At 43.5% G+C, this 24,331-nt stretch overlaps 3 protein-coding genes across 3 annotated transcripts; 1 reads left to right on the top strand and 2 right to left on the bottom strand.

Moving 5' to 3' along the window:
* Positions 1-7,801: 7,801 nt before the first annotated feature.
* PFLUO_LOCUS8507 (phospholipid-translocating ATPase rsb1) lies at positions 7,802-8,830 on the bottom strand (the record flags this gene model as incomplete). Its single annotated transcript, XM_073786249.1, has 3 exons — positions 7,802-8,058; positions 8,112-8,503; positions 8,565-8,830. 3 exons carry the CDS (start codon positions 8,828-8,830, stop codon positions 7,802-7,804), a joined length of 915 nt encoding a protein of 304 aa, XP_073642523.1.
* A 2,047-nt stretch (positions 8,831-10,877) lies between these two features.
* Positions 10,878-11,318, top strand: PFLUO_LOCUS8506 (uncharacterized protein; the record flags this gene model as incomplete). Its single annotated transcript, XM_073786248.1, has 1 exon — positions 10,878-11,318. The coding sequence occupies one exon, from the start codon at positions 10,878-10,880 to the stop codon at positions 11,316-11,318; it is 441 nt and encodes a 146-aa protein (XP_073642522.1).
* A 1,516-nt stretch (positions 11,319-12,834) lies between these two features.
* Positions 12,835-13,494, bottom strand: PFLUO_LOCUS8505 (uncharacterized protein; the record flags this gene model as incomplete). Its single annotated transcript, XM_073786247.1, has 3 exons — positions 12,835-13,088; positions 13,265-13,327; positions 13,377-13,494. 3 exons carry the CDS (start codon positions 13,492-13,494, stop codon positions 12,835-12,837), a joined length of 435 nt encoding a protein of 144 aa, XP_073642521.1.
* Positions 13,495-24,331: the final 10,837 nt, after the last annotated feature.

Here is a 24,331-nt window from a genome sequence, read left to right as displayed (position 1 = left end):
ATAGATAGAGTAGTAATCTTAGTCAGCCCGTACGAATGTAAGAAAGCGAGATATTGCAAATACACTAGCTAAGGTATATGAATATCCTACTAAGTTTAATAGAATAATACTAAGAACTACATCTCTAGATTCGTTATCTTGCTATCTACGTTAACGTAAGCCCTTAACGCCGAGAGACATTCTATAATCTATAGACTAAATCGACGAAGCTTATGCCACTTTAGGATGTAAAGACGCGTTAGAATTCTACATTCCTAATACTTCGACGCGCGAAGCGACTACGATCTATCTTTGTCCTATTCTATATTAAATATGATCGTGCCGATTTAGTACTTAATGACGAAGAATGGCGCTAGATTAACTACCTTCTCTAGCTTATAGAACCATTCTTTGTTTTTACTAATGAACTCTCGAAGACAAAGGACGCTACTACGCATTACGTTTTTAAGATTTACAATAAGCTCTTCGAGCATCTTAAGTAGTCAATTGTACAACTTCGATAGAAAAAGACTGCTTAGAAGAGACAAATGCTCTAGGCGCTAGAGGCCGCTCGACTAAAGCTTGATTTATATTACTCTAAAACGGATAATATCCTAGGGCACCTTTATGCAATTAGTACGATGCTTGCGCCTAGGAATAAGTTTAAGTTCTTTTTAAGTAAGGACTAGGATCATAAGTAGCGCGATGCTTGCGCCTAGGAATAAGTTTAAGTTCTTTTTAAGTAAGGACTAGGATCATAAGTAGCGCGAAATATATCGGAATGCTATCAAAGAGCATCTAGTTCCATACTAGGAACGTATTGCTAATAGATAGACTTCATATTAATCTCTTACGTCGATCGGCATACGGTCACGTCTTGATATGATGTTAAGTAAACATAGTCAATATACAATAGCGCCATCTAATGAACTTATACAATATCTTGATAGTAGTATGTATAGTAACTAAAGCTTAGAGTCTATAATATATTAACCGTCTAATAGATACTATCGATGCATCGCCTCTACCATTCTAGAAAGACAATAAGCATCGCTTTCCTACGCTTGTAGCCCTCGCCCGAGATATGCTTTTAGTTCCTACAACGGGTGCTAGTGTTGAACGGCTATTTAATACTACTTAAGATATCTATTATTACCGCTAAGGGAGATTAAATGCTATAACAATCTAGGAGCTTATAATGTTTCTTTGTGCCTTAAGGTTCGATCTCGAAGACGAATAGGCCAAGTTTCTAAAGGAGTTCTACTCTCGTGATGAGATTAAAGTAGCAAAGGAAGCAATAGATGATACGCCTAACTAGTTTGACCTTAATCTAATTAGTGATACGGAGGAGCAAGCTACATAGGAGGAGGAGGAGATAGGGGAGATAGAGCTCGTTCCTACAAGTGATCATAAAGCTAAGCCTTCTCTTCCTACATCTAAGGAGGGAAGTACTTAGATACGTGCATCGGTAAGAGCTTAGAAGCGTATAAGACGTGAGGATGATTAATATATATATTATTAGTGGTAGTGTCGATAGTAAATTCTCTTAATTTGAATATATTAAATCTTAAAATCCGCTCTCGCCTACAAAATATCGATTGTAAGTGAAATACTTAAAAATACCGAAAAAAATCGCATAAATTATGAAGTCATAGGTTCTTAAAATATTTGCTTTTTAATAACCTAATTTCGAACTAAAAAACCAGTCTGGTTTCTTAACGTTAAACCACGAACCAGTGCTGGTTCCTAAAACTAGAACTAAAACCAACCCAAAAGTGGTTTTGGTTTGGTTTTGGTTTTGGTTTTTTTGGTTCCTAGCGCACTCTACTCCTACTCACGCTTTAGCCTTAATTACCCCCCTATATACGTGTTAGGGTCTATCGTGTCTTAACAGACGTACGACAATAGCTATCGGCTCCCAGGATACAAGATGGAATTGCTGAAGAGCGGAGCTATGGATCAGGGGTAAACAGGCTAAGTACACAGGATAGATGCTGAGTAATCAAGCAGACAGAGACAGGACAACAGCTACGTACGCTACGTAGCGCGTGTTACAGGGTCACCCTGTAACAATACGCGCTTTAGGGGGGCAAAACAGCCTATATCTAAAGGTTATAATAGATATAACGAATATATAGGTATATAAATTAGAATAATATTGTTTTAGGCGTATAATTTGTTAGATTTAGCTAATAAATGACTACTATAGCCATTAAGAATAAGTAGTCGAAATTTGCCCCTAGTATGACTAGTCGTACTAGGGATAAATTGCTTTCTTAGCCATTATAGCGTAATTTTATCTATAGTCTATCTATTAGGGCTGATTTCAATTTGCTAATCGTTAGGTAGATCATTATACTATGTATATTATTAGTATAATAATGATTTAAAGATGATAGTTAGTAGGAATATAAATCCTATCGCTTCTATATATTTAATTAATATAACCTATTCGTAGTTCCCTAGTTATAGAGAGCCCTCCGACCATAGTATTTAGCTCTTATAATGTCTTTAGTAGTCGCAATTAGGCCTATTGCAAAGCCTATCTCGTTAAAATTATAGATATCCTCCGTTTAGATACCGTTTTCGTCGATTACGCATTATATATAGTTAAACCATAGCTAAATAATGCTTATATCTTCGTATAAAGCTCTTTAGTAATTATACTATTAAGAATAGCGCGCTTTAAGCTCTAGATGGCGATTAGTATAGTTATAGACCTATTTAGTCCTAACGGGCTAACCATCGCGCTTCTATAAGAGGATATTTGCTATATCCCTAACCATTGACAGCCTAGGGTAGACCTCGGTAGGTATTCTGGGTAACCTAACTGAAACATGCCCAAAACCCAACTTAGGCTGGGTTTTGGGCTTAGGGAGGGTATTCTGGGTTGGGTTCTAGGCTCTGATCTAGTACCTAACTAGGTTTTGGGTAACCTAGCTAGGTAGGCAAACAAGACAAACGAAGTATATCCCGTGATTTACATTAATTATGTAGTTTCGATCTATATTTTTGGGTATTCGAGGCGTATAGGCCTTATATTCTTATTATTAGGGCTGGCGAGTGAAGATTTGATAAAGCTTTCTTAATTTAAACTAATCTATAGCTTTAATAGCTAATAATGAACAAATTGAGAATCTTCGCGTCTTATACGCTTCCGATTCCTACTAGAAACACGTAGTTGCGTATTAGGCAAGGGAAGATCCCCCTCACTATTAGATAGAACATGTTCCTAGCCCTCTAGATCCCTAACGGATACTACGCTCTTTCGTCTCTTGCCTTAAGCACGCTCTAATAGCTGATATATGGCTAGTTGGACTTGAATAACCTCGAGATCATCTTCCTCATCATCACTAATTGGCTTAAGGTCATCCTAAAGAAGCTATGCGTCCTTCTCTTCGTTAAGTGCCTACCGTTCCTTGTTTGAAAGATATTGCTTTATAAGGGCAAAATCCTCCTCTTCTACCTCGAACCTAGACGTATACATATATAATATAAGATCTTAGATAGTAGTAGAGTTTAGCGAGCCTTAACGATAATGGTAGACGTCTCGAGTAGAATTAAATAGCCGCTTAACTCTAGCACTAGTTGCGGGTATCGAGAGCATATCGCGTGCTATTCTTACAAGGGCTAGAAACTTATGTGTATTCTCTTTCTAGAACGTCCGTAGAGCAATTAGAGCCGTTTCTATTAAGGTAATTAGTAAAGGGCAAACTATTCGTATACATAGTCCGAATTACTTACTACTCTTAAGGTACTACGTAAGCTTATCGCTATTTCCTAATTAATTAAAATTAGGGGCGAAGAGTGCATTAATCCTAGATCTCTATATGTCTAATGAAAATGCCTTTGGTAAGCCCTATATGGTTAACAAGCGTTCCTTATATCGCTCGGCATAGGTTTTAAAGCTTTAGCGATATTGCACTATATAATTAGGACCCTAATCTTTAGTATTAAAGAACTAAAGCTTATTTTGCAGTATAAGGATTGTCCTAATAGCAAATATATCGTTATGAACCTTATTAGTTTCTCTATAGTACGTAGACAACTTCTCCTTCGCTATATATAGAGCGCTTAGTATAAGCTTCTTCTAGGTCACTTTCTTCCGCTAAAGCTATCGAATTAATGCTTCGAGATGGTTAAAGAGCTTATTATAGATGCTAAAGACGATATAGATTGTTACGTCTTTTGTTTAAGAGAGAGTAGTAGTATATTTAAAGAAGGGTTGAGTAATCTAAAGAAGATACTCAATTTAGCGCTATTCCTCTTAATCAAGCATTAAGTGATTATGCCTATTTTAGGAATAGAATTAGTCAAAAGTTGACTATAGTCTCTTTGCCCTTTAGAGCATTAAGAAGGTCGAATTCTAGCGAGTCTTAACATCTTAGATTAGTATAAGCCTTAGCACTTTACTCTAAAGGTTATAGAACGCTTTACGACGTTGAGGGCTTACATTGATAAAGATTGTAAGTAATCTTACTTAGGAGTAGAGTAAATAATGGTTCGGTCATTTAAATATGACATATTTAACTTACTTTGTTAAGCGTGTTAGCGATCTCTCTCTTTTACTATCTTACGCGAAGCGAAAGTGATTAGGCCTCTAACTAATTGATCTCTATTGTCTTATTCTTTAGATTCGCCTTTATTTGACCTAGAAGTGTCTATAGGCTAAGCTAGATAATATAGGCGATGTATGGAACACGAATCATTATAGTAGTTATGCTGATTTAACTTAACTAGATGGAATTATGGATACTTTCTATTAATGTAATGTTATTTAATGCATTGTCTATTGTAATTAAAAGTACTTAGTCTATAATGTCGTACTGCTAAAGTAGATCGAGGACAATAGTACTTAAGTTGGCTCTAGAATAAGATCTATAAAGTAGTTCAAAACTAAGTAGGATTTCCCAATAATTCTATTCATCGTTAATAAAATACCCTATAATTGCTATGAAAGCCTATCGAAACGGAGACGTCTAACAATCAAGCGTAATTGATATCTTTATACTAGATAGAAGTTTCTCTAGTATTTTCTTTTGTCGCAATTTAGTTATATCCTATAGCCGCCGTCGAATAGTTCGAGAGGAGGGAATATTAGGCCGCGAGGGAGCAAGTCGGGCGAAGTCAACTACTTCTTAAAACTTAGGGTGCTTAATGATTTAGAACGGGAGCTTTGATCTTATAATAAAGGTAAGTAGCTTCTCCTCCTACGCTTGCTAAGAGAAGACTAGGGTAGTAGCGGTCCGTAGGGGCTACTAAAGTTAGTAGGGATACAATAGCCCTTAAGGTCTAGGTAGATTGCTTACCGCATCTTCTATAAGTGATATAATGCCTTTCTGCTTCGTACGACTAGTAGAGATATTACGGCATTGCGATCCCTTAAGATGTCTTGCCATGCTCGATGTTCTATGCTCATTATTATATAGATGGTCAAGAATACCATAACATTTCTTACATATAAGCTTTGCCTTGCTATCGCTAATCTGCGCGACTTAATCAAAGCTATCCTATATGCTTAAAGAGCGCCTTGCGCTATCCTAGCGTATCCGTTTCTTTAATCCGTATTCAGTCTTAAGCCACTATTCTACAAACTCTTTCTTTAACATATCAGTATAGAGGACGTAAATTTTCTTACGATTAGGCCCAACACGCGGAAGATAGGGAGGAGGCGGCGGCATAGGAGGTCTAAACTAAGGCAATTCTAGGTCTGAAGTAAAGCTCTACTAGCTATAAGAAAGATCTAGGGTGATTTCGTTAGGTAGGAGGTTTGTAAAAGCGGCTATACTCTCTAAGTCGCATAATGATAGGATAAAATTGTTAGAGAGCTAAGACATAATAGAGTATACCTAAAGGCTAAAGGGAAAAAAGAATAAAGAACTTATAAGAATCTTAAGACTTAAGGAAATAAATAATCATTAGAGATAGGGGCCATAGAAAAGTTAGGAGCTAAATTTAAGAACTTAATCTATTATATTCTGACCTACTTTGAACGTGTTGCTTTTAATGATTAGCTAAGCCGATCTAGGTTTTATAGGTTATCTAGTGGGTTACCCAGAACATATTCCGGAATAGATTTTGAAACCTAAAAAACCTAGCTCCCTTTAGTAGTTTCTTTAGAAACGATGTTGTTTAGCCGATTTCTTAGATTCTAACCAAGTTTTGTAGTAAAATAGAGGGTTTAGGGGCCTAAATGAGCTTAAAATGCAAGACAAGAAGATAATAGAATTTAATTAGTATAAAGAAATCTCGCCCTAATTACACTTTGATAAATAAATCGATATGATGTAGAGCTCATGAAGACGTACCTACTTTGCCCTATAATTTATATATATTTCCACGATCTCGTAGGCCATTTCACCTATATTAATTAATAACCCTAACAACACAATCGTATCGTTCTTTAGCTAGTATCAGAGACAATAACTAGTACTAGTATATTCAAAGACAGCCGAGTTTCTTTAAATTTCATAAAGTATAGAGGTGTATATTAGTAGGAGCTATAGAGATTACTAGAACGGATATAAAAAACAGTATTTTATTTGGGTTATTCAGCAGAATTATGCCTCTTGGCATGGCCTAATTAGGAAAATTATGCTAAAATGAAACAACATGGGTAACCCAGCTAGGTAACCTAACTGGGTTCTGGGCTGGGCTTGGGCTTAGTGGGGGTGTTCCGGGTCCATATCTGGGCTGGGTTTTGGGCTCAAGGGGGGTGTTCCGGGTTGGGTTTTGCCTAGGTCTAGCCTAGGGGTAGATCCACGCAAATCCATAGATAGAATCTATTATAGGAGCGATTGCTCTTCTTTAGGAGTTAATTTATGACTATTTGCGCATATAACTTTACGAAATTGTCGACCATCTATATAACGCTAGAGTATCGTATTAGGGACTTCAAATACGCACGCAGTTTCGCAAATAGTTGGAAATTCGCTACTTTAGAAGGCTTATATTGCAAGCTGGATCCTACCCTCTTAATAGATAGAATTTTAGGAATTTTGATTGCGAATAGGGGGCATGGTGAATAGTTGGAATGAGGGAGTTAGACGCGTTAGGGCGCGATCGCGTTTCCTGACCCACTCGCTTACATGACCCACTCGCTTACGGGTTACGTTAACTAGTTAACGTAACGTAACCCGTAAGCGACCCGATCATGCAAGCGACCCGATCACCCCAAAACCCCATAGTAAATGCGATATTTTACAATTTGATATCTCAATACCAATAGCTTAATATAAGATTCAATTTTATACTACTATTATTTATGTCATACCTAGCATATTTCTAAAGTTTGAAGTAATTTTGAGGTTCATGGAGATTTACCAGTTAGATATATATATTTGGCACTCGAGTGCATGTATTTTTTGGTAATGTATTAAAATAACTATTTAATTTCGATTTAAGTAAGTCTATACCATTTAGTATACTTATGAATAATACCATACTAATAATCAATTAAAATCAACTCATGGTGGTTGAACTATTGAGTTGTAAAGACATCCTATTTATTATGGTGTTTTAGGGTGATCGGTCCGCTTGTGTGATCGGCTCGCTTGTGAAATACGTTAACGTAATCCACATACGAGCCGTCCACACAACACACCTTATGTGGAAATGGGAAATAAGCGTAATCACTAGTAATTCTACCAAGTAGTCTGATTCGACAATGATGAAAACGATGGTATTCAGTCTATCTATTATCCTGGATTTTATAGGGGCAGAAAACGGGAAAACTGCCGGAATGCGGAAATTACGCTGGACGCCTAGATTCCATGGATCAGATCAGGTGATCAGGATGCGGAAGATGGATCCTAGTAAATTACTAGTGGGAATTCCACTCCGACACCTTAGACGAAACGACTCCACGACGCGGCTTCGCAGAGAGTTCCCCCCATCGCCGGCCCATGGCAACTGCTGGGTGAGCGGCGGTCATACAAATGCACGCAATGGCAATCATAGTGCTCTCAAGAATCATCAGGGAAATTTCATCATTAGCCAGAGCACTGTTAAATCCACCTTTCAGCTCCGCAACACGGAAGATCGAGCGAGTGAAGATCGTTAGAACGGCAATGGCAAGACCTTTGATTGGGTTAGCATAGGCTGATAAGTGCGGATTTTTTAGTGACACTTACCCAGAAGGAACATCTTCCATTTCAAACCACTGCGAACAGATGCTGTAGACGCATTCTTCATGTCTTCTGAGCTGCGGCGCTCTCGCAGGGCGAATTCCGAAGCGAGCACGATGAACAGCGTCAACGAGGCGACCTGGAAAGCCAATCCTGCAATCATGATATTGACACCGGTATCGCTGAGGCCTTTTTGGTCTGAGTCGGCGACGGAGGTAATGGCGCCGCCGGCTGCTTGTAGGACTAGAGCGATGATATCGCAAGTGACGAAGAGGATGGTGTATGTACGCGGGCGAATCCTGGAGATATCCTCCCCGTAGACGATGACAATTCTTCCCAGGCAGATGTAAATGGCGGCGGTGAAGAAGGCCGGGGCAAGAGTGAGACAGATGAGGTATCTATAAGTCAAGTTTCTGATTAGCTTGCTTTATTCAGAGGTATGTCTCGAAGGTCACGTACAGAAGGAATGCATTAAAGTCGAATGGGTTGCTGTGCATCATGACTCGCCCGATGTATCCCAGTATTTCAAGAATGAGCCCCGCGGTCATGGCCCCCATGTATGTCCATGTTCGGAACCATGTTCCTAGGGCGATTTGTGCGGCGAGGAGAAGGCCGAAGATGGCGAGGAAGAGGACATTTGCCGGGATGTTAGGCTGGTAATTGATATAGGCCAAGTCAATTGGGCAAGTTGCCAAGGTGCAGTCGTCTATGTTCATTTCCGACATTTTCAGTGTTGATATTTCTACTCTTTTTCTCTCTTTTTTCTTCTTGTTCTTTTTTGAGATAGTGAGGAGGAGAAGAGGTAGAATGCGAGTCTAGATGGGTTGAAGTTGATATTCCCCTCCTCGTAGCATGGAATACACACACTCTTTATACAATCTGACAAAATAACGAGGCCCGAAAGTCAGCCACGAGGCTATGCTATCTCCGATCCTACGTAGGACTATCATTGGCGCGAGTATACTTCCCAGGGCTGACAATGGGGCCGTGCCAAGACACGGAGTCCAGGCCAACTCCGAGTCCGCGGACTGGGAGGGGAATTGCCTGGGGGCCGGTCCGCGGACTCTTAAGGCCTCCTGTTCCTGTCCGGCCTCCATTTTAGCTCTAATTTTTCAAATGCTGCCTACTATCTCCGCGCCGACCAGTCTAGGCCGAGTCAGGACCTGCGAGAACTGTGTGCGTGCTAAAATTAGGTGCTCGCGCACCTCTACCCAAGGCTGCGATCGGTATGCAACATCCCGCTTCTACTTCTACTTCTCTTCTCTTCTACTTAGCAACGTAAACCTAACACGCTTTGAAGGTGTCTCCGTCTGAACAAAGATTGTTATTTCCGCGCAACAAAAGCTCGTACTCCTAAGAAGAGGGAGACGTATATCTGCCCACTCCTCGTATCGATACGATCTGTCAAGCTGACCGCATCTAATCTAGGCGAATAGGTGCACTCGAGGACAAGGTGGATCAAATATTAGGCCAGATCAATCAGCCTCACTCAAGCCCGCAACAGGCACCACTGCCACTGCCACTGTCCCCGAAAAGTGAAAGTTGTGCTCCGACTCCTCGGAATCCGTGCGATGTGATCGGGAAAGGGCTGATCACCCACGAAGAGGCAAATCGTTTGATAGAGAGCTTTCGTGATGCCATAACGTATTTCCCATTTGTACAGCTGCCGAGAAATGCCACTGTCGAGGATCTCAGATCGGAGAAACCCTTCCTCTTACTCTCTATTCTTTTGGTCTCCTCGTTTCAAAATGTCCCGCTGCATCTGGCCCTCGAGGAGGTTTCGACGTCTTACCTTGGGGGACAAGTCTTGCAAGGCAATCTCCAACAACCCTTCGATATACTACAGGGATTGCTGGTTACTATAGCTGGGTATGTTCTAGACAATTCCTCTCTTCACTAGATTCACAAAAGCTAACACGGAAGATAGAACGAAGAAAAAACTCCATATAGTGCGGTTTTCTGGATATCTGCACCTCGCACAAAGTATAATCAACGATTGCAGACTGGACTACCCAGCCAAGCTGCGAGTAGTAAGACAAAGAATTGACGTCATGTTGGACACGGATCCTCCGACAGAATCGAGTTCCCTGCGAAACGAGGAAATGCGAGCTTTGGTTGGATATTTTCTCCTTGACGCGTAGTAAGTTCGATTTACCACCTGCACAGCCCGGTCATGACCTGAAAAGACTATGTCTTGCTTACTTTCTTTTCACATGACTAGTCACTCCATAGTACTACAGCGGACAGGAACAATGCCTTGGTCACCCTTCATAGAATCATGCGCTGCGAAGTTGTCGCAGGAATGCGAATTTTCAACCGATCGATACCTGTTAGGCCAGGTTCAAGTACAACACATGCTTTTACGAATCGATTCCCTAGTTGCACGGGGATTAGGTGAGAATCAGGGTCCTGCGGATATAGAAGTTATCATAAGTTCTCTTCAAAGCGATTTTGAAGATTGCAAAGCCCGGCTTCCTCTCCCTATTGACCACCATGATGGTGAGTTGACCAAGCCTTATCTGTACTGCAGATCTAAATTCTAACACTTGATTAGTATTTCAAGGCATTCCATCCCACGCCTTCGAAATCCATCTCTATCAAACTACCTTTTTCGATGTATACCCATCTTCCGCCGCGTCATTCGACCAATCCATGGCCCTCCTGCGAATAGATGCCCTTTGTCACGGACTAGCGGCTGCAAAACAATTTATGAGTTTTTACTTCAGTCTACCACCTGGTATTGAAAAGAGATTTAGTTACACCCAATGGATAATGACCGGGTTCAGCGTTGCAGCTTCATGCAAACTTGTTCTCGCATCGTTGGAGCCATCCGTTCGAGATCACGATCAAGTCCAAGGGTTGCGAGAAACATTGGATATGCGGTATGAAATCCAGAAATCTGTCAAGCGCATGAATACGCTTGATCAGGAGTGTAAAGGTGGAAAGTGGGATCAACATGAGATGTTCTTCTACCAAGATTGGCTGCGGTTCCTTTCTGAATGGTTTGAAGAGAAATATCGTCTTGCGGAGTCTGATAGTGCTGGAGAGAATAATGGTGCACTGGGAGTCTTCACCACTGGAATCTCAGAGAATAATATCTATGAAGAGCCTCAGCCTGATCCTGGTTTTCCTTGGGTGGATCTTCAGGACGTTACGATTGAGGAGATGTTGAATGCGTGGTTAGGGCCAATGAATATACCACACTACTTTTAAAATGTACAAATTAGCCTTGATAGTTTCAGTGACGAATACATACCCCTCTCTGCTTTCTTTTATTTGAATAGCTATTTTATACTAGTAGTTCTAACCAAGTACTCAAATTGAACACGGCCTGTTAGGCGGTGGATCCAACCAACCCCGCAGACTAAAGACCCAAGAAGCTTTGATCACATCAGTACATATACTTACTTTGATAGGGTGCTTATTATCCAACACCAATACAGAGAACTGAGAAGAATTTATGAACGGAAAAGAGCCTTAGTGGGGACAACAGATACGTTTATATACTTCTTATGAAATGGAGCATAAATAGCATGAAGAGCTTAAGCAATCTAGCAACAGCTTGAATTCGTAGTTTGTGTCTACATAGCGGTTACTCTCAGCTCCGTATCTTGCGAACAGGACCGCATGGAATGGGCACGCCCCACTGTTCCGTTTCAGTCCAAGCATGTCTGCCCATACTCACGGTCTGCTCATACTCCACGATCTGCTCATACGCCCTCCAGTCGCAGGAGACCCCTCCAGTCGCGGGCGAGCCCTATCCCGTTGGGGTTAGTGGGACACAGATGGGTCCAGTAGATTAGAACGTGCGCAAATACGGGACGGTCAATGAACGCCCAGGGCAGGGAAGCGGGAAAGCTTTGCAAGGCGGAAATTGCCCAGGGCGCCTAGTTTCCATAATGGGATATAAGGTGATCAGGATGCGGCAGGTGGACCAACTAGTAAAATATTAGTGGAGTTTTCACCCTGACACAAGAAAATGATGTTTGCCAAGAGATCGTTGCTTCCTTGGATCCATACATTCCTTCCACGAGAACTACACAATCATGTTCAGAATCATGTTCAGAATTTCCAACATCTGCTCCTTCTCGATCAGTGGCACTGAGTTAGTCTTGCACCACGGATCGTGCAAGCTATTCACCGCCAGGCTGTCAAGCTTTTCACGGCTGACGTTCAAATCACTAAGGGAGCGCGGCATCCCGAGTTCGCGCATAATGGCATCAAGGGTATCGTCTAAATCAGGTGATTGGAAGTCGATTTTGCAGGCGTGCAAGACCTCAAAAGCGATGAGATGGTTGGTCAAGAATTGACAGATCCGAGCTTGCCGCTCGAAACTGGCGTTGTGCCTGGCATTTAATTTACACACCGCCGGCAACAGGATGCAATTTGTTTCGCCATGACCAAGGCCCAATGGACTAAGCTAAGAAATAATGAGTCTGTCATGAAGCACAGCAAAGGATTGAGTATAATATACCTGATGTCCAATCACATGAAGCTTCAATATTGCCAGACCCGCTGGTACAAGCAGTCATGGCATCCGCAGAAGCCCAAGCTGACAACGAAGATGTGCATCGCGTTCTTTGCCATCTTTCTTGCACCGCAGTAGACTAGGAGCAAGTAAGCCTAGTGTATGCTTCGCCAGCTCACCTGACGTTATTGTCACTGCCAACAACAGCACAGAGTGTCTCCACGCAGTGGTCTACAGCGTGAACATCGGCACTGATCCAGATCAAATCCGCGTGGTCTCTGTGAGTTCCGGATCAAGAATGGTCAACACGAAGCTGCGCAGCGATGCCTGGAAGCTACAGTTCCGGCGCGAGTCATCCTTTGTTGCGCCTGCAAAGTTGGATTTTTCAGCCACCGGCAGCGTGGTCGGGACTGAGACGATAGGAATGCTAGGAGCACTGATATATGTGCGCTTTATGGGACCATATGTAAGCGTCTCCAGTTCATCGAATTTGTAAACATCGTTTTCAAAATGCCCTTTTAATGTTAAAAAAGTCGCCTGCGAAGAAAAATAATCCTGCGTACCAAAGCAATCATCTTCAATGCTTCCGTCAAACTCGTCGCATCAAGTGTCAGAACCAGGTCAGCTCGCACATTCCGGGCATCTTCCAAAGTCTCTAATATTTCTGACTAAAGCGTATGACTCTACATACCAATGCGACGTCCAACGATCTTCTCCGAACCCAGTACAGCAGCCAATCGACCCAGTGCATCAGCTTTCATCAGTTTTCTGAGCCAATGACCCAGAACGGATTACGTGCACACGCGTAGCGTGGAAGATCTCGATGACATGGCGTGCTGCGGTGGCGGGAATGGCAATGCCGTAGGAGATGAACAGACGCTCACGGCCTTCGGGGACAGGACGAATGGTCTCTTCGGCCATTTTCTGGTGGGGTTAAAGTTGGAATGTTCATGTGATATTGAATTGGAATTTGCATGTTGCTAGATTGTAAGGTAATTGAGAGTTTGAAGCCTACCTCGAGAATGATTTTAAGTGCTGAAAAAGAAATAAATAAAAAAAAGTCAAAATAAGGCCAAACGGAGGTTGAACAGAAAGCTAGCTAGGGAAGGAGGGAAATGAGGCCGATTGGCCAAACAACGCCAGGTTCGCCACCCATCATGAATCAACATCTACGTCACCCGCACCGGTGACAGTAAAAATGCCGTTTCCGATGCCTGCACTGGACATGTCTCCTCGTGACCATCAAATTTGAAAGCACGGCTGCTCTCACCGTCGGGTTTCCTTTGTTGAATTCATCTACCTGCTTCATGCCATCTGCGTACGCTTCCAAGTAATTGACATCGCCGAGAAAGGTGAAAAGAGATGGAACGATGCCATCGCAGTGGTTGCGGGAAGTGATCCCAGATTTTGGTTCTCTATCTCTCAGTCAAGAGCGAAAAGACTTCGCCGCTGAATATAAATCCTTTGAAGTCTCTCGCATCCAGACCTTAAGACAGACAATATTTCAGAGATAGAAGACTATCTCGTCAAAAGGTCAGATTTAGTGGCTGATCTTTGTACAAGTTGCGGGGCGAGGAGATACATAACTCCGTGACTTGGTGACCCGTGGACAAGACTTGATACAGTTAGGTTCACCCAGAAACAGAAGGACCTCGATCGCTCCAGCCGGCTCTGATGTCATGCTGGTGAGTCTCGACTTCTGAGTAATTTGTTAATTTTTGATTACCTTGCAAGGCGTAGCTCTTTCTAGAGCTCCATGGCCTACCCGACTGTGAAGTCAAATCTTCAAGTCCTTGGTATGGAACATAAAAACGTAAGGCTGGGCCCTCTTCATTGTTAAATTAGCATCTCTTGCTTTTAGAGAATACCCATCCAAATTCAAATAACATCATGGAAAAAAGGAAAGACCATGGCGGCCGAAATTCTGATAATGAATCAAATCACGCTGAAGTCTTAGGTATTATCGACATCTTTTTGGATCAAACACAAGTACTGACAGCACAGGGGATGGCCGGGTCAATCTCGGCATGCGGCACGTGTGGCGTGTATCACAGGAGCTGCCCTTGTTGAAAGATCAGGTTACGAAAGAGACCGGCAATGTCAGCGTGACGCCACCGCACATGAACATTGTCATCCAGGTCGTTGGTTCACGAGGCGACATCCAGCCATTTGTCGCTATAGGGGTAGCACTAAAAGAAGCAGGCCATCGTGTCCGAATTGCAACCCATGAGATATTCCGTTCTTTTGTCCAGGATGTCGGCCTGGAGTTCTTTAACGTCGGTGGTGATCCGAGAAAATTGATGGCATACATGGTCAAAAGCCCCGGGCTTCTTCCTAGCATGAAGACTCTCCGGCAAGGAAGTATTCGAGAGAAGAGAGATGACATGCGTGAAATCCTCGAGGGGTGTTGGAAATCATGTTTCTTGCCAGGCGATGGACCTGGCAACCAGGAAGCAGCACCGTTCCTTGCAAACACCATAATTGCGAACCCACCTTCATTTGCACATGTACATTGTGCAGAGAAACTGGGAATCCCGCTTCATCTCATGTTCACGTATATCTACCTCTCTTTTTTCTTGGATTATAGCTGATATGATCAGAATGCCGTGGTCGCCGACACAAGCATTCCCTCATCCCTTAGCCAATATCCGGTCCTCTTCACTAGAGACGAAGATCACAAACTACCTTTCTTACGTTCTGCTTGAGGAGTTAATCTGGGAAGGTCTAGGGGATACGATCAATTCATTTAGGCGAAAGACTCTCGGTTTGCCGCAAGTTGACAGATCGGCAGGGCCAAATTTGATATCCCGCTTGGGGATACCATATACGTACTGCTGGTATGCATTCTTCCACCCCTGAATATGATCACTGATAATTTCAGGTCGCCCGCATTGATTCCAAAACCTGAAGATTGGGGTGCGCGGATATCAGTGTCAGGATTCTACTTCTTGCCACTAGCTTCCGAGTACACCCCTTCTGCTAGTCTGCAAAGCTTCCTTGACGCAGGAAGTCCACCTATTTATATCTGTTTTGGGTCGATTGTCATCGATGATCCGAAATCTCTCACCCTGCTACTGCTAGAGGCCATAAGGCTGGCTGGCGTGAGAGCGGTCATTTCAACTGGCTGGAGCGGTTTAGGTGATTTGAAGATGCCACCTGAAATACATACTCTTGCAGATTGTCCTCATGATTGGATTTTCCAGCACGTTTCCTGCGTGGTGCATCACGGGGGAGCCGGCACCACAGCAGCAGCTATAGCAGCCGGGAAGCCATCAGTCGTCGTGCCTTTCTTCGGCGACCAACCTTTTTGGGGCAGTATGATTGCGAGAGCAGGAGCAGGTCCCGAACCAATCCCCTTCAAGAAGCTCACAGCCACCGGTCTTGCGGCCGCAATCAAAGACGCACTTAATTGCTCTGTACGGAAAACGTCGCATTCATTGGGGGACCTTGTCAATGACGAAGACGGAGTTCAAGTTGGCATACGCTCTTTTTACCAACAATTGGATCTGTCAATGTTGCAGTGCTCACTTACTCCGATGAGTGCAGCGACGTGGCGAGTTCGCAAGACTGAGGTCAGACTCGGCTCAACCTCCTCCGCGTTGTTAATGGACATGGGTCTGCTTGATCTGGACAAGCTCGAGCTGTGAGTTAATCCTTGTTCTCAGGGCATACAATATTCTAAGATCGTAAGATTACGGCCATGTAGTTACAATACTCATGTTGGACCTAGAGATCCTGTATCTGGCATCGCTCTGGCGATGCTTGATTCGGCCGGGTCAGCTATTAAAGGTTTCGAGGAGATCGGCTCTTCCATGAGTAGGAAGTTTAAAAAGAAACCATCCGCCCCGGGATATTTGAATGAGTTCAGGGATTCGAGAGCTGGCACTTGTCTGAAGGGCGTGAGCCGGGCCTCGTCAAGCATAGTGCGTGCTCCAATTCACGCGGGGATGGCGTTCACACAAGGTCTACACAACGCCCCGAAGATCTGGGGAGATCGTACAGTAAGGCCTCTCGAGGCATTTTCTAATTTTCCCAGTGGGGTGAAGGCTGGTGGCAAAGTAAGCGCCCTGATGTCTCAGCTAGAACATGCCTTCGGATATTTATCGCGTTAGGAAATGTGCTTTGGTGCCTACGATGGCGTGACAAGCCTCGGCACACATCTTGTGTCTCGGCGCCATAATGCGCTGAAGCTGTTATCCGGAATTGGATTCGACCTACTGTCTTTTCTTTCTAAGGCAACATCTGGTGATTCCGCCTTTCCCAATTTTTCTGATATATTGTATCCACTGACGTTCTGTATTAGGGCTTTCAGCCATCATCACCTACCCCCTAGGGGGCTTGGACGCCGAAGTCGCTCATTATTTTTCCCGGAGATACGTGTCATCGATGGATGTTCAATTGGTTGAACAAGGACGAAGCGAATATGCGAAACTAAGCGATGAGGACCGCGCTGGCATTGTTCACCAATTCCAAGAAGTTACTTCAGGTATGAAGAAAAGTCATCTGAAAAACAAAATCGGGAGGAGTAAAAAGGTTGAGATGAAAACAGAAGGCTGAATAGGCGAAGGGAATCTTACTATAAGATAATGCTGTATCGAAAGACGGTCCCTATCTTACACTCTCTAAAAGGCAAATCGTGCATATGTGTAATCGAGTACAGAGAGTGTTGAGCCATTATACCCACCCTATTTGAAACTTGGCTTGTAATGAGTCATTTTCGAAGAGAAACTAAGGGTGAAGTTAGTTGTTTTAATATAACTGGAGAAGAGAATATAATGATAAACTCACATGGCTAGTATTCCAGGTAGGAAAAGGAAAATTGGATCTCTGCCGCGTTGGTGTGGTTGGTCTGCCATCATCCGGTATCACCGAGACGCTACGCCATCGCCATGCCAAACTTTGTCGAGATCCAATGCGTCGAATGCGCCGAATACGCGGACTGCTTCCATCCACACTTCCTAAGCGCCCTTACGTGCCTCTCTAGCTTCCCCGGTTCACCGAAGTCTTGAAACACCAAGTTCGCCGGTCGCATCACAATCTGGAGCTGATAGTCGGCCATGAGCTCTGTGGCGAATCGCGGACCACCGTATGCCCATGGCGTGCGGATCATCAAGTTGTGTAGCCTTACAAAAAGGAGACAGTTACGCAGCGTTGCATTTTTGTCTTGGGGGCTATTTCTAATTCTACGTAGGATAAAAAGTGTACAATGCCACCAACCTTCGTGCAATTTTAATGCTGTGCTAAGAATTCTTCAAAAGCTCTCCACCATGTACAATTTTCTGCCCTATTTTCTGTTGGCCACAGCTGCGTCTACAGTTAGCTCCCCCACTGTTTATCTGATCAGACACGGCGAAAAGCCTAGTAACGGGAGTACCGGCTTGAGTGCACAAGGCCTTCAGCGCGCGCAATGCCTTCGGTCTGTGTTCGGCGCAAGCTCTGGCTATGATATCGGCTACATCATGACAGAGACGCCAAAAAAAGGTAATAAAATCAACTTCCATTCATTTTCTTTATTCCAGCAAGAGTATCGCTTGCAGAACCATAGTTAAGGTTAATTTCATTTGCTGACTTACGACTCGCAAAGACGGCAAGAGAGATCGCCCGTACGAAACTGTGGAACCGCTGGCCCAGGATTTAGGTATAACTGTTGATACTTCTTGCGGTCGCGACGACTCCAAATGTGTGAAAGATGTAGTCAATGGCTACAATGGAGAAAGAAACTTTCTGATTTGCTGGGAACATGATGCTTTGACAGACATTGTCCAAGAGCTAGGCGATGACAATGCGCCGTCATACCCAGATGGCCGGTAAGCTATGTTTAGAAGACTTGTTGACCAGAGTACCACTACACTAATTACGTATAGTTATGATATTATATGGACTGATCCCTCCCCCTACTCCAACATCACGGCAAAGACCAGTGAGAATTGTCCTGGTCTACGCAGCTAGAAAACTCATGATTCAAGCGCAGATCAGAATTCGCTCTTGTCTGTTACTCGTCGACATAAAACGATATCTTCAAAACCTCTAGGAATTTGATGAGCGTCCTCTGTGAGTCGGATAAGCTGGTGGAAGCAGGAGGTAGACGGGAGATCAATGGCATGAGGAGGACCCGTGGGCTGTTGGCCCGTGTGAACTCGGGGATGAAGACGGTCACCTCTCTCCTTTTGGTTCTAATTATTATCATTTATGCACCATAGTGGTCAGGTGCTCCGATTTAAACCAAGTATTTTTGGAATAAATGGGGCTCTGAAAGTCAATTTCTCGGCTGTCGGGCTTGCCTGACAGCATCTGCGCGTAGCGGCTGTATCTGAGGCAGCTTACGTAGGGCAAATGAATGAATTATTATTGATTGACGTCTAGGAAATTATTTTTCGGTTTGTCTTGACTCTTAATGTGCGATTAATAGTCTGTGTTAAGCTTTTAATCAAGTTTAGAATACTCGCTGGCGTAGGTTTTGTAGAGACAAGATAGGCTCGAAATGATGTTTGGGTAGCTGAAGGATAACAGTGATTGCTTGAGGAATTGTATGCGTACAAAATATTAATCGTCCGAATGACCAAACACATGATGCTGGCTCTATATTATTACCTGAGATGTCTCCACTCGGTGTCGGGTCTCGCCGCTTGAAGAAAATTGAGTTACGGATATCTCCTCTAGCTCCGCGGAGGCCTCCGTGTGGCCCAATTCTATTTGGTAATATGGACTAATCCATACTGATGATTCGTGCTGCTTCAAACAAATTCAGGTTTCGGTTCATATGGCGAAGTGCGATTTTTGCCACTTTCTACTAGGAAAGTGCGGGAACTTTCGGACAGTATGAAGAACTTTTTTGTTCATACTGTCAAAAAGTCAATATTTATAACGTATCAAAGGGAAGTAGCTTCTCACAATTCGGAGGCATTAAATGATCCAGGAAGCTATAGAGTCGGAATCAGATCGCTGTCCAGCTAACCTGACTCTTGCTGATGTTATTGTGGCTAAAGCAAAGCCCCCGCTGCTGAGTTCAAAATTTTACAGAACCCATTCGGGAAAGATAGGACGAAGGACGCATAGTCTCGCTACACATAAACCAGCAGATGTCCACCTCACTATTCCTAGTTTAAGAGTATTTGAAAGCATACAGAGATTCTCACTTGTTTGTTCTCCACAAGGACTACACAAAATTTTCCCTTTCTTTTGGTCTTAGTTGTCCCTTCTGCGTATTCAAATCAATACTCTCTAAAGTAAGTTATCCATAGATCATTACTCACCTGTCTTCAGTCCTCAATACTTTGATTTATTGTTGGACTTCTATCTGTCGTTCCTCATTTTATCAAATCAAGGTATATCATTTTGATCTGACAAATCTAGCGCTCGAAAGGCACGTCATGTCTTTCGATAAAACAAATGACATGTTTACATCAGAGAAACATATCGATAATGCGGTGTCAGAGCAGAGCAAGGCAGGAGTCCTGATGAATGACCTCGAGGATCTCACGTTGTCTCAAATTCTTGCAAGGCTCCAAGTCTCTAACGAAGCGCCTCGCGCCGATAAATCTGGTTCGCTCATACCGCGCAGATTCGCAAATCCAGCTCCTTTGGGGCTGGGGGCCTTTGCGCTCACCGCATTCATCTCAAGTGCCACCAACATGCGCGCGCACAGCAATATAACGCCAGACGCTGTGGTGGCGTTGGCATTTTGTTATGGTGGATTAGTGCAATTACTTGCTGGCATGTGGTATGCTCGCTTTCAACATAAACCTGAAATTTTAAAAGCTCATAAGCGGTCAGGGAAATGGCTCTTGGAAACACCTTCAGTGCTACATCTTTCTCTTCATATGGCGCTTTCTGGATCACATATGCCGTCATTTCACTCCTCGAAAGATTCCAGACTGTGGAGAACTTGAAAAGCGATACTATTCAATCTCAATCGTCAATGGGTCTATTCTTAATGGTATGTTGCCTCACTATGAAAATAAGATCTGAGTCTAAGGGGGGTTCGTCACTAACAGTGCTTACAGGCATGGTTCATCTTTACGACCATTTTACTCTTATGCACACTCAAGTCGAATGTTGCCTTATTCTTTCTTTTCTTTTTTCTGGACCTAAACTACCTCCTTCTGGCGATTGCTCATCTTAAAACCGACCCTAAAGGCAATATTAGAATTCCCCTTCAGAGGGCAGGTGGATTATTTGGGCTTTTAGCAGCGGTAGCCGCTTGGTACAATGCCCTGGCTGGCTTGATGAACGCCACTAATAGCTTCTTCACCGTTCCTGTTGCTCACTTCCCGTGGTCACGCGCTGGTCATTTTCAAAGGGTCAAGAGTGATGGAAAAATGGTCTGAGCACATCAGCTGGGAACAATGCATCGACACTATGTCCTCACTATATCATGCATATTGTCGGAGAGGCCTACCTAGTTAGTCCACTCATTATCCGTGCTAATAAGATTGACTTGATTATTCACAAACATGGGCCTATTTTTGGAGCAAACTGAAAAGAAAAAAAGCCTGTCTAATCAAAAACTAACTGTCACTTTTAACCAACACATCAGACATATATGAGTTTGTCAATGTGCTAAAAAAAAAAAACAAGTATCTGCTTGTGGGCCTAGACAGAGAATACACACTTAATTTGGAGACGGATTACCAATAATTCGACCATACCATGAGAATCTATGGTCAGTTAACGATAGTCTGTCTTATCCTATTAGCAGCCGCATTTATCATAACAATAAAGTTCCTGGTGTATGCGCTCGGCCAATGGACAGAATTGATACTAGGTATTGGTCGGGCTTTGGTTTGGCGTCGTTTCAGCCAGTTCAAGGTACTTTTAGGCTTTCAAAAGACCCTTGCATCAATTCCACAAATTTGTTTTACACAAGGCTCATATCTAGAATTGAGGGGATTCAGAAGGCAGGGGAAAAACTGAAAAAGCCTACCAACTCTGATTAAATCTGTAGCTATACTTTCTGTGGCTTTCTCATCGACTTCCATTCAACGAAACCCGCCCCCAGGAAGGAGAGCGCCGCTGCGCCCACGGACACATAAAAAGTCTGTGTGACTGCAACGTTGTAGGCGTAAAGCACTGAAGGGAGGGCATCTTCGGGCAGTCTTCTCGACAAATTTGCCGCCCCTGCCTTGATAATCACATCAGGGCTGACGCTTGGAGCATACATAGAAATACTTGCCACAAGCCTGTTTTGGAAGACGTTCTGCGCAATGGAGATGAAGATAGCCCCACTTAGACTCTGCGAAAATGTGATGATAGCAATACCAATTGGGATATCGTGGACTTGCAGGACAGTCTGGAGTGCATTGATGCACTGTTGAAACCCGAGACCGGCTCCAATGCCTACCACAACTTGGTATCCAATCCGTTTGCTACATCCCGTGTCGACTCGAAGAGTTGTGCAAAGGCCGGATCCAACGGCCAGAAAAGCGCTGCCGGCGAACATAAGTGGCGTGTAGTAGCCAATTAAATTTACGAACAGACCTCCGAGGGCAGAGCAAAAGATCATCGCAACAACCAATGGAAGGTTATTGACCCCAGACTCGGAGGCTGAGACTTCTTTGATTGCTTGGAACCAAATTGGGAGCTTTTTGAGGTTGTCAGCCGGAATCTTGAATACCACGGTTCAAAGCTTACATAGTAGCCAAACACAAAGAATGAGCCACCCAAGAACGTTGCATGGATAACTGCACCACAGACATTGCGGTCTTTGACCAGGCGAGGGGGCACAGTAGCATTGTCTTGTTTCCAAAATTGGACAAAACACCACATGGCCGTACAAACTCCGAAAAGGATACAAAGAACAACGACTCGTACATTACCCCAATTGTATTCAACGCCACCCCATTGGAGCGTCAACAGAATTGAGACAACGGCAGGAATGAAAATGAGAAAACCAATTGGATCCATCTTCTTTAGATGTATGATGCTTAAGGGCTGAGTGTTACTCATTGGTTTGTCCTTGAAGAAAAGAATGATAAAGACCCCAGTAATGGCTCCGAGGGGGAGGTTGACGTAGAAACACCACCTCCAGCTGACTTTGTCCGTAAATATTCCTCCTAGTCTATGGCATCACTTAGTAAATGACACACGAGTATATGACATCAATACTCACAGTGGCCCAGTAATTGTCGCAATGCCACTTGTGCTGCCTATAATTCCCATGTACAATGCCCGACGGTGAAGTGGCAGACTAGTGGCAAGGACAAGTAAGGCACCCGGGGATAGCCCACCAGACCCAATACCAGCAATAGCTCTTCCAAATATCAGGCCTTTCGATGTTGGTGTCACGGCGCAGATCAAGGAACCTACTTCGAACAACGCCAGAGCTGTCATATACGTCCATTTGGTGGAGAAATGAGTGTATATCTTGCCGAAAGGGAGAGTAACAGCGCACGTCGTCAACAGATAGGCACTTGCGTACCACGAAAGGTCTTCGAGCGAGTTGAACTCTTCCGTGATTTTTGGCACTGCGGTTCCAAGGATGGTATTGTCCTTTTGGTTATCATCATTAGCGGTAAACCAGACGCAATTTCATCAGACTCAAGACTCACCAGAGCAATGCAAATGGACTGGAGGCACAATCCTATCAAAATAGGTACAAGTTTCAAAATTGACGGATAATCATCTTTCTCTTCCTCAATACTCTGTTCACTTCCAGACTCTTTCAATGGAATGTCGTCGTGACTCTCCAAGCCTTCATCCCGGCAATCCTGTGTGCTTGAGCTTTCAGGCATGAAGCTCAAAGCTAATCCCTCCGGTTGTTTTTCAGCCCGTTGAACCCTTTTGGGGGGAATATTGTTGCGAGTCATGCGGGTTTAACGTGGAGCTTGAAGGTAAGTTGACTTGTGGTCCAGATGATCTGGGTAATAGGGCAAGTATTTGCCTCGAGCTTTTTGGTAAAAGTGCGGTCTTACTGATAGTCGTGGATTGCACCTAATGCAAGGGATGTATCAGATTTTCACTCCGGGACTCTCGTTCTCCTCCAGCATTCTTCTTGTTCTCTACGGTATGCACCAATCTAGGCTTCAAAAAGATGCGTGCTACCCAGATCCAATACGAATATTTCAAAGACCGCAAATAAACTTGCTTATTATGCTAAATGGTATTGGACACGACGAAACTATTCACTCGATTGCACTATACTGGCGTTTGATCTCTAAAATTCTCCGCGATTATCCCACTCTCTGAGCCCCTACATTCCGTAATCTCGCAAGACTGTCCTTCTTTGTATGGATTTTATTAAGACGTAAACAGATACTATTGTTATCGTGCATAATACTGCTTTCGAAGCGGTAAGGTCATGCGCCCTGAAAAAACTTGAACACCGAGATCGTGCGATCTTGCGCATATCTGTTCAAAGTGATATCACTAATGAGCCCCAACTTCTCAAAATTGCTTCAAGTTGTGACTAATTGAGGCTAACGTCTAGTACGTGTACAATAACAATCAAATCCCCTGCATTCTGTAACTCAATCAATCAATCAATCAAAGTTCTATTAACCTGATGGAGCCTAACTAGTTGCGTCGAGGCTATGCAGGCGCTTCTTCCAACCCGAAGCAGAACTTGGTTTCCCAACTCCAGATTCGCCGTCGCAGTAAACAGTCATACAAAGGAAAGCTGGCCTCCAGAGGAGGTTAGCACAGAAAAGAGTGTCAAATCCAACATTCTGTAACTCAAGAGTTGGTATTCCGATACATATGATATTAGAATTTGCTTCGTTATTGTAGCATGGTCATCATGATCTTACCTTTTGCTTTCGTG

This window comes from Penicillium psychrofluorescens (assembly GCF_964197705.1).
Source record: "Penicillium psychrofluorescens genome assembly, chromosome: 5".
Lineage (NCBI taxonomy): Eukaryota > Fungi > Ascomycota > Eurotiomycetes > Eurotiales > Aspergillaceae > Penicillium > Penicillium psychrofluorescens.
This window is presented reverse-complemented; position numbering and strand designations above follow the sequence as displayed.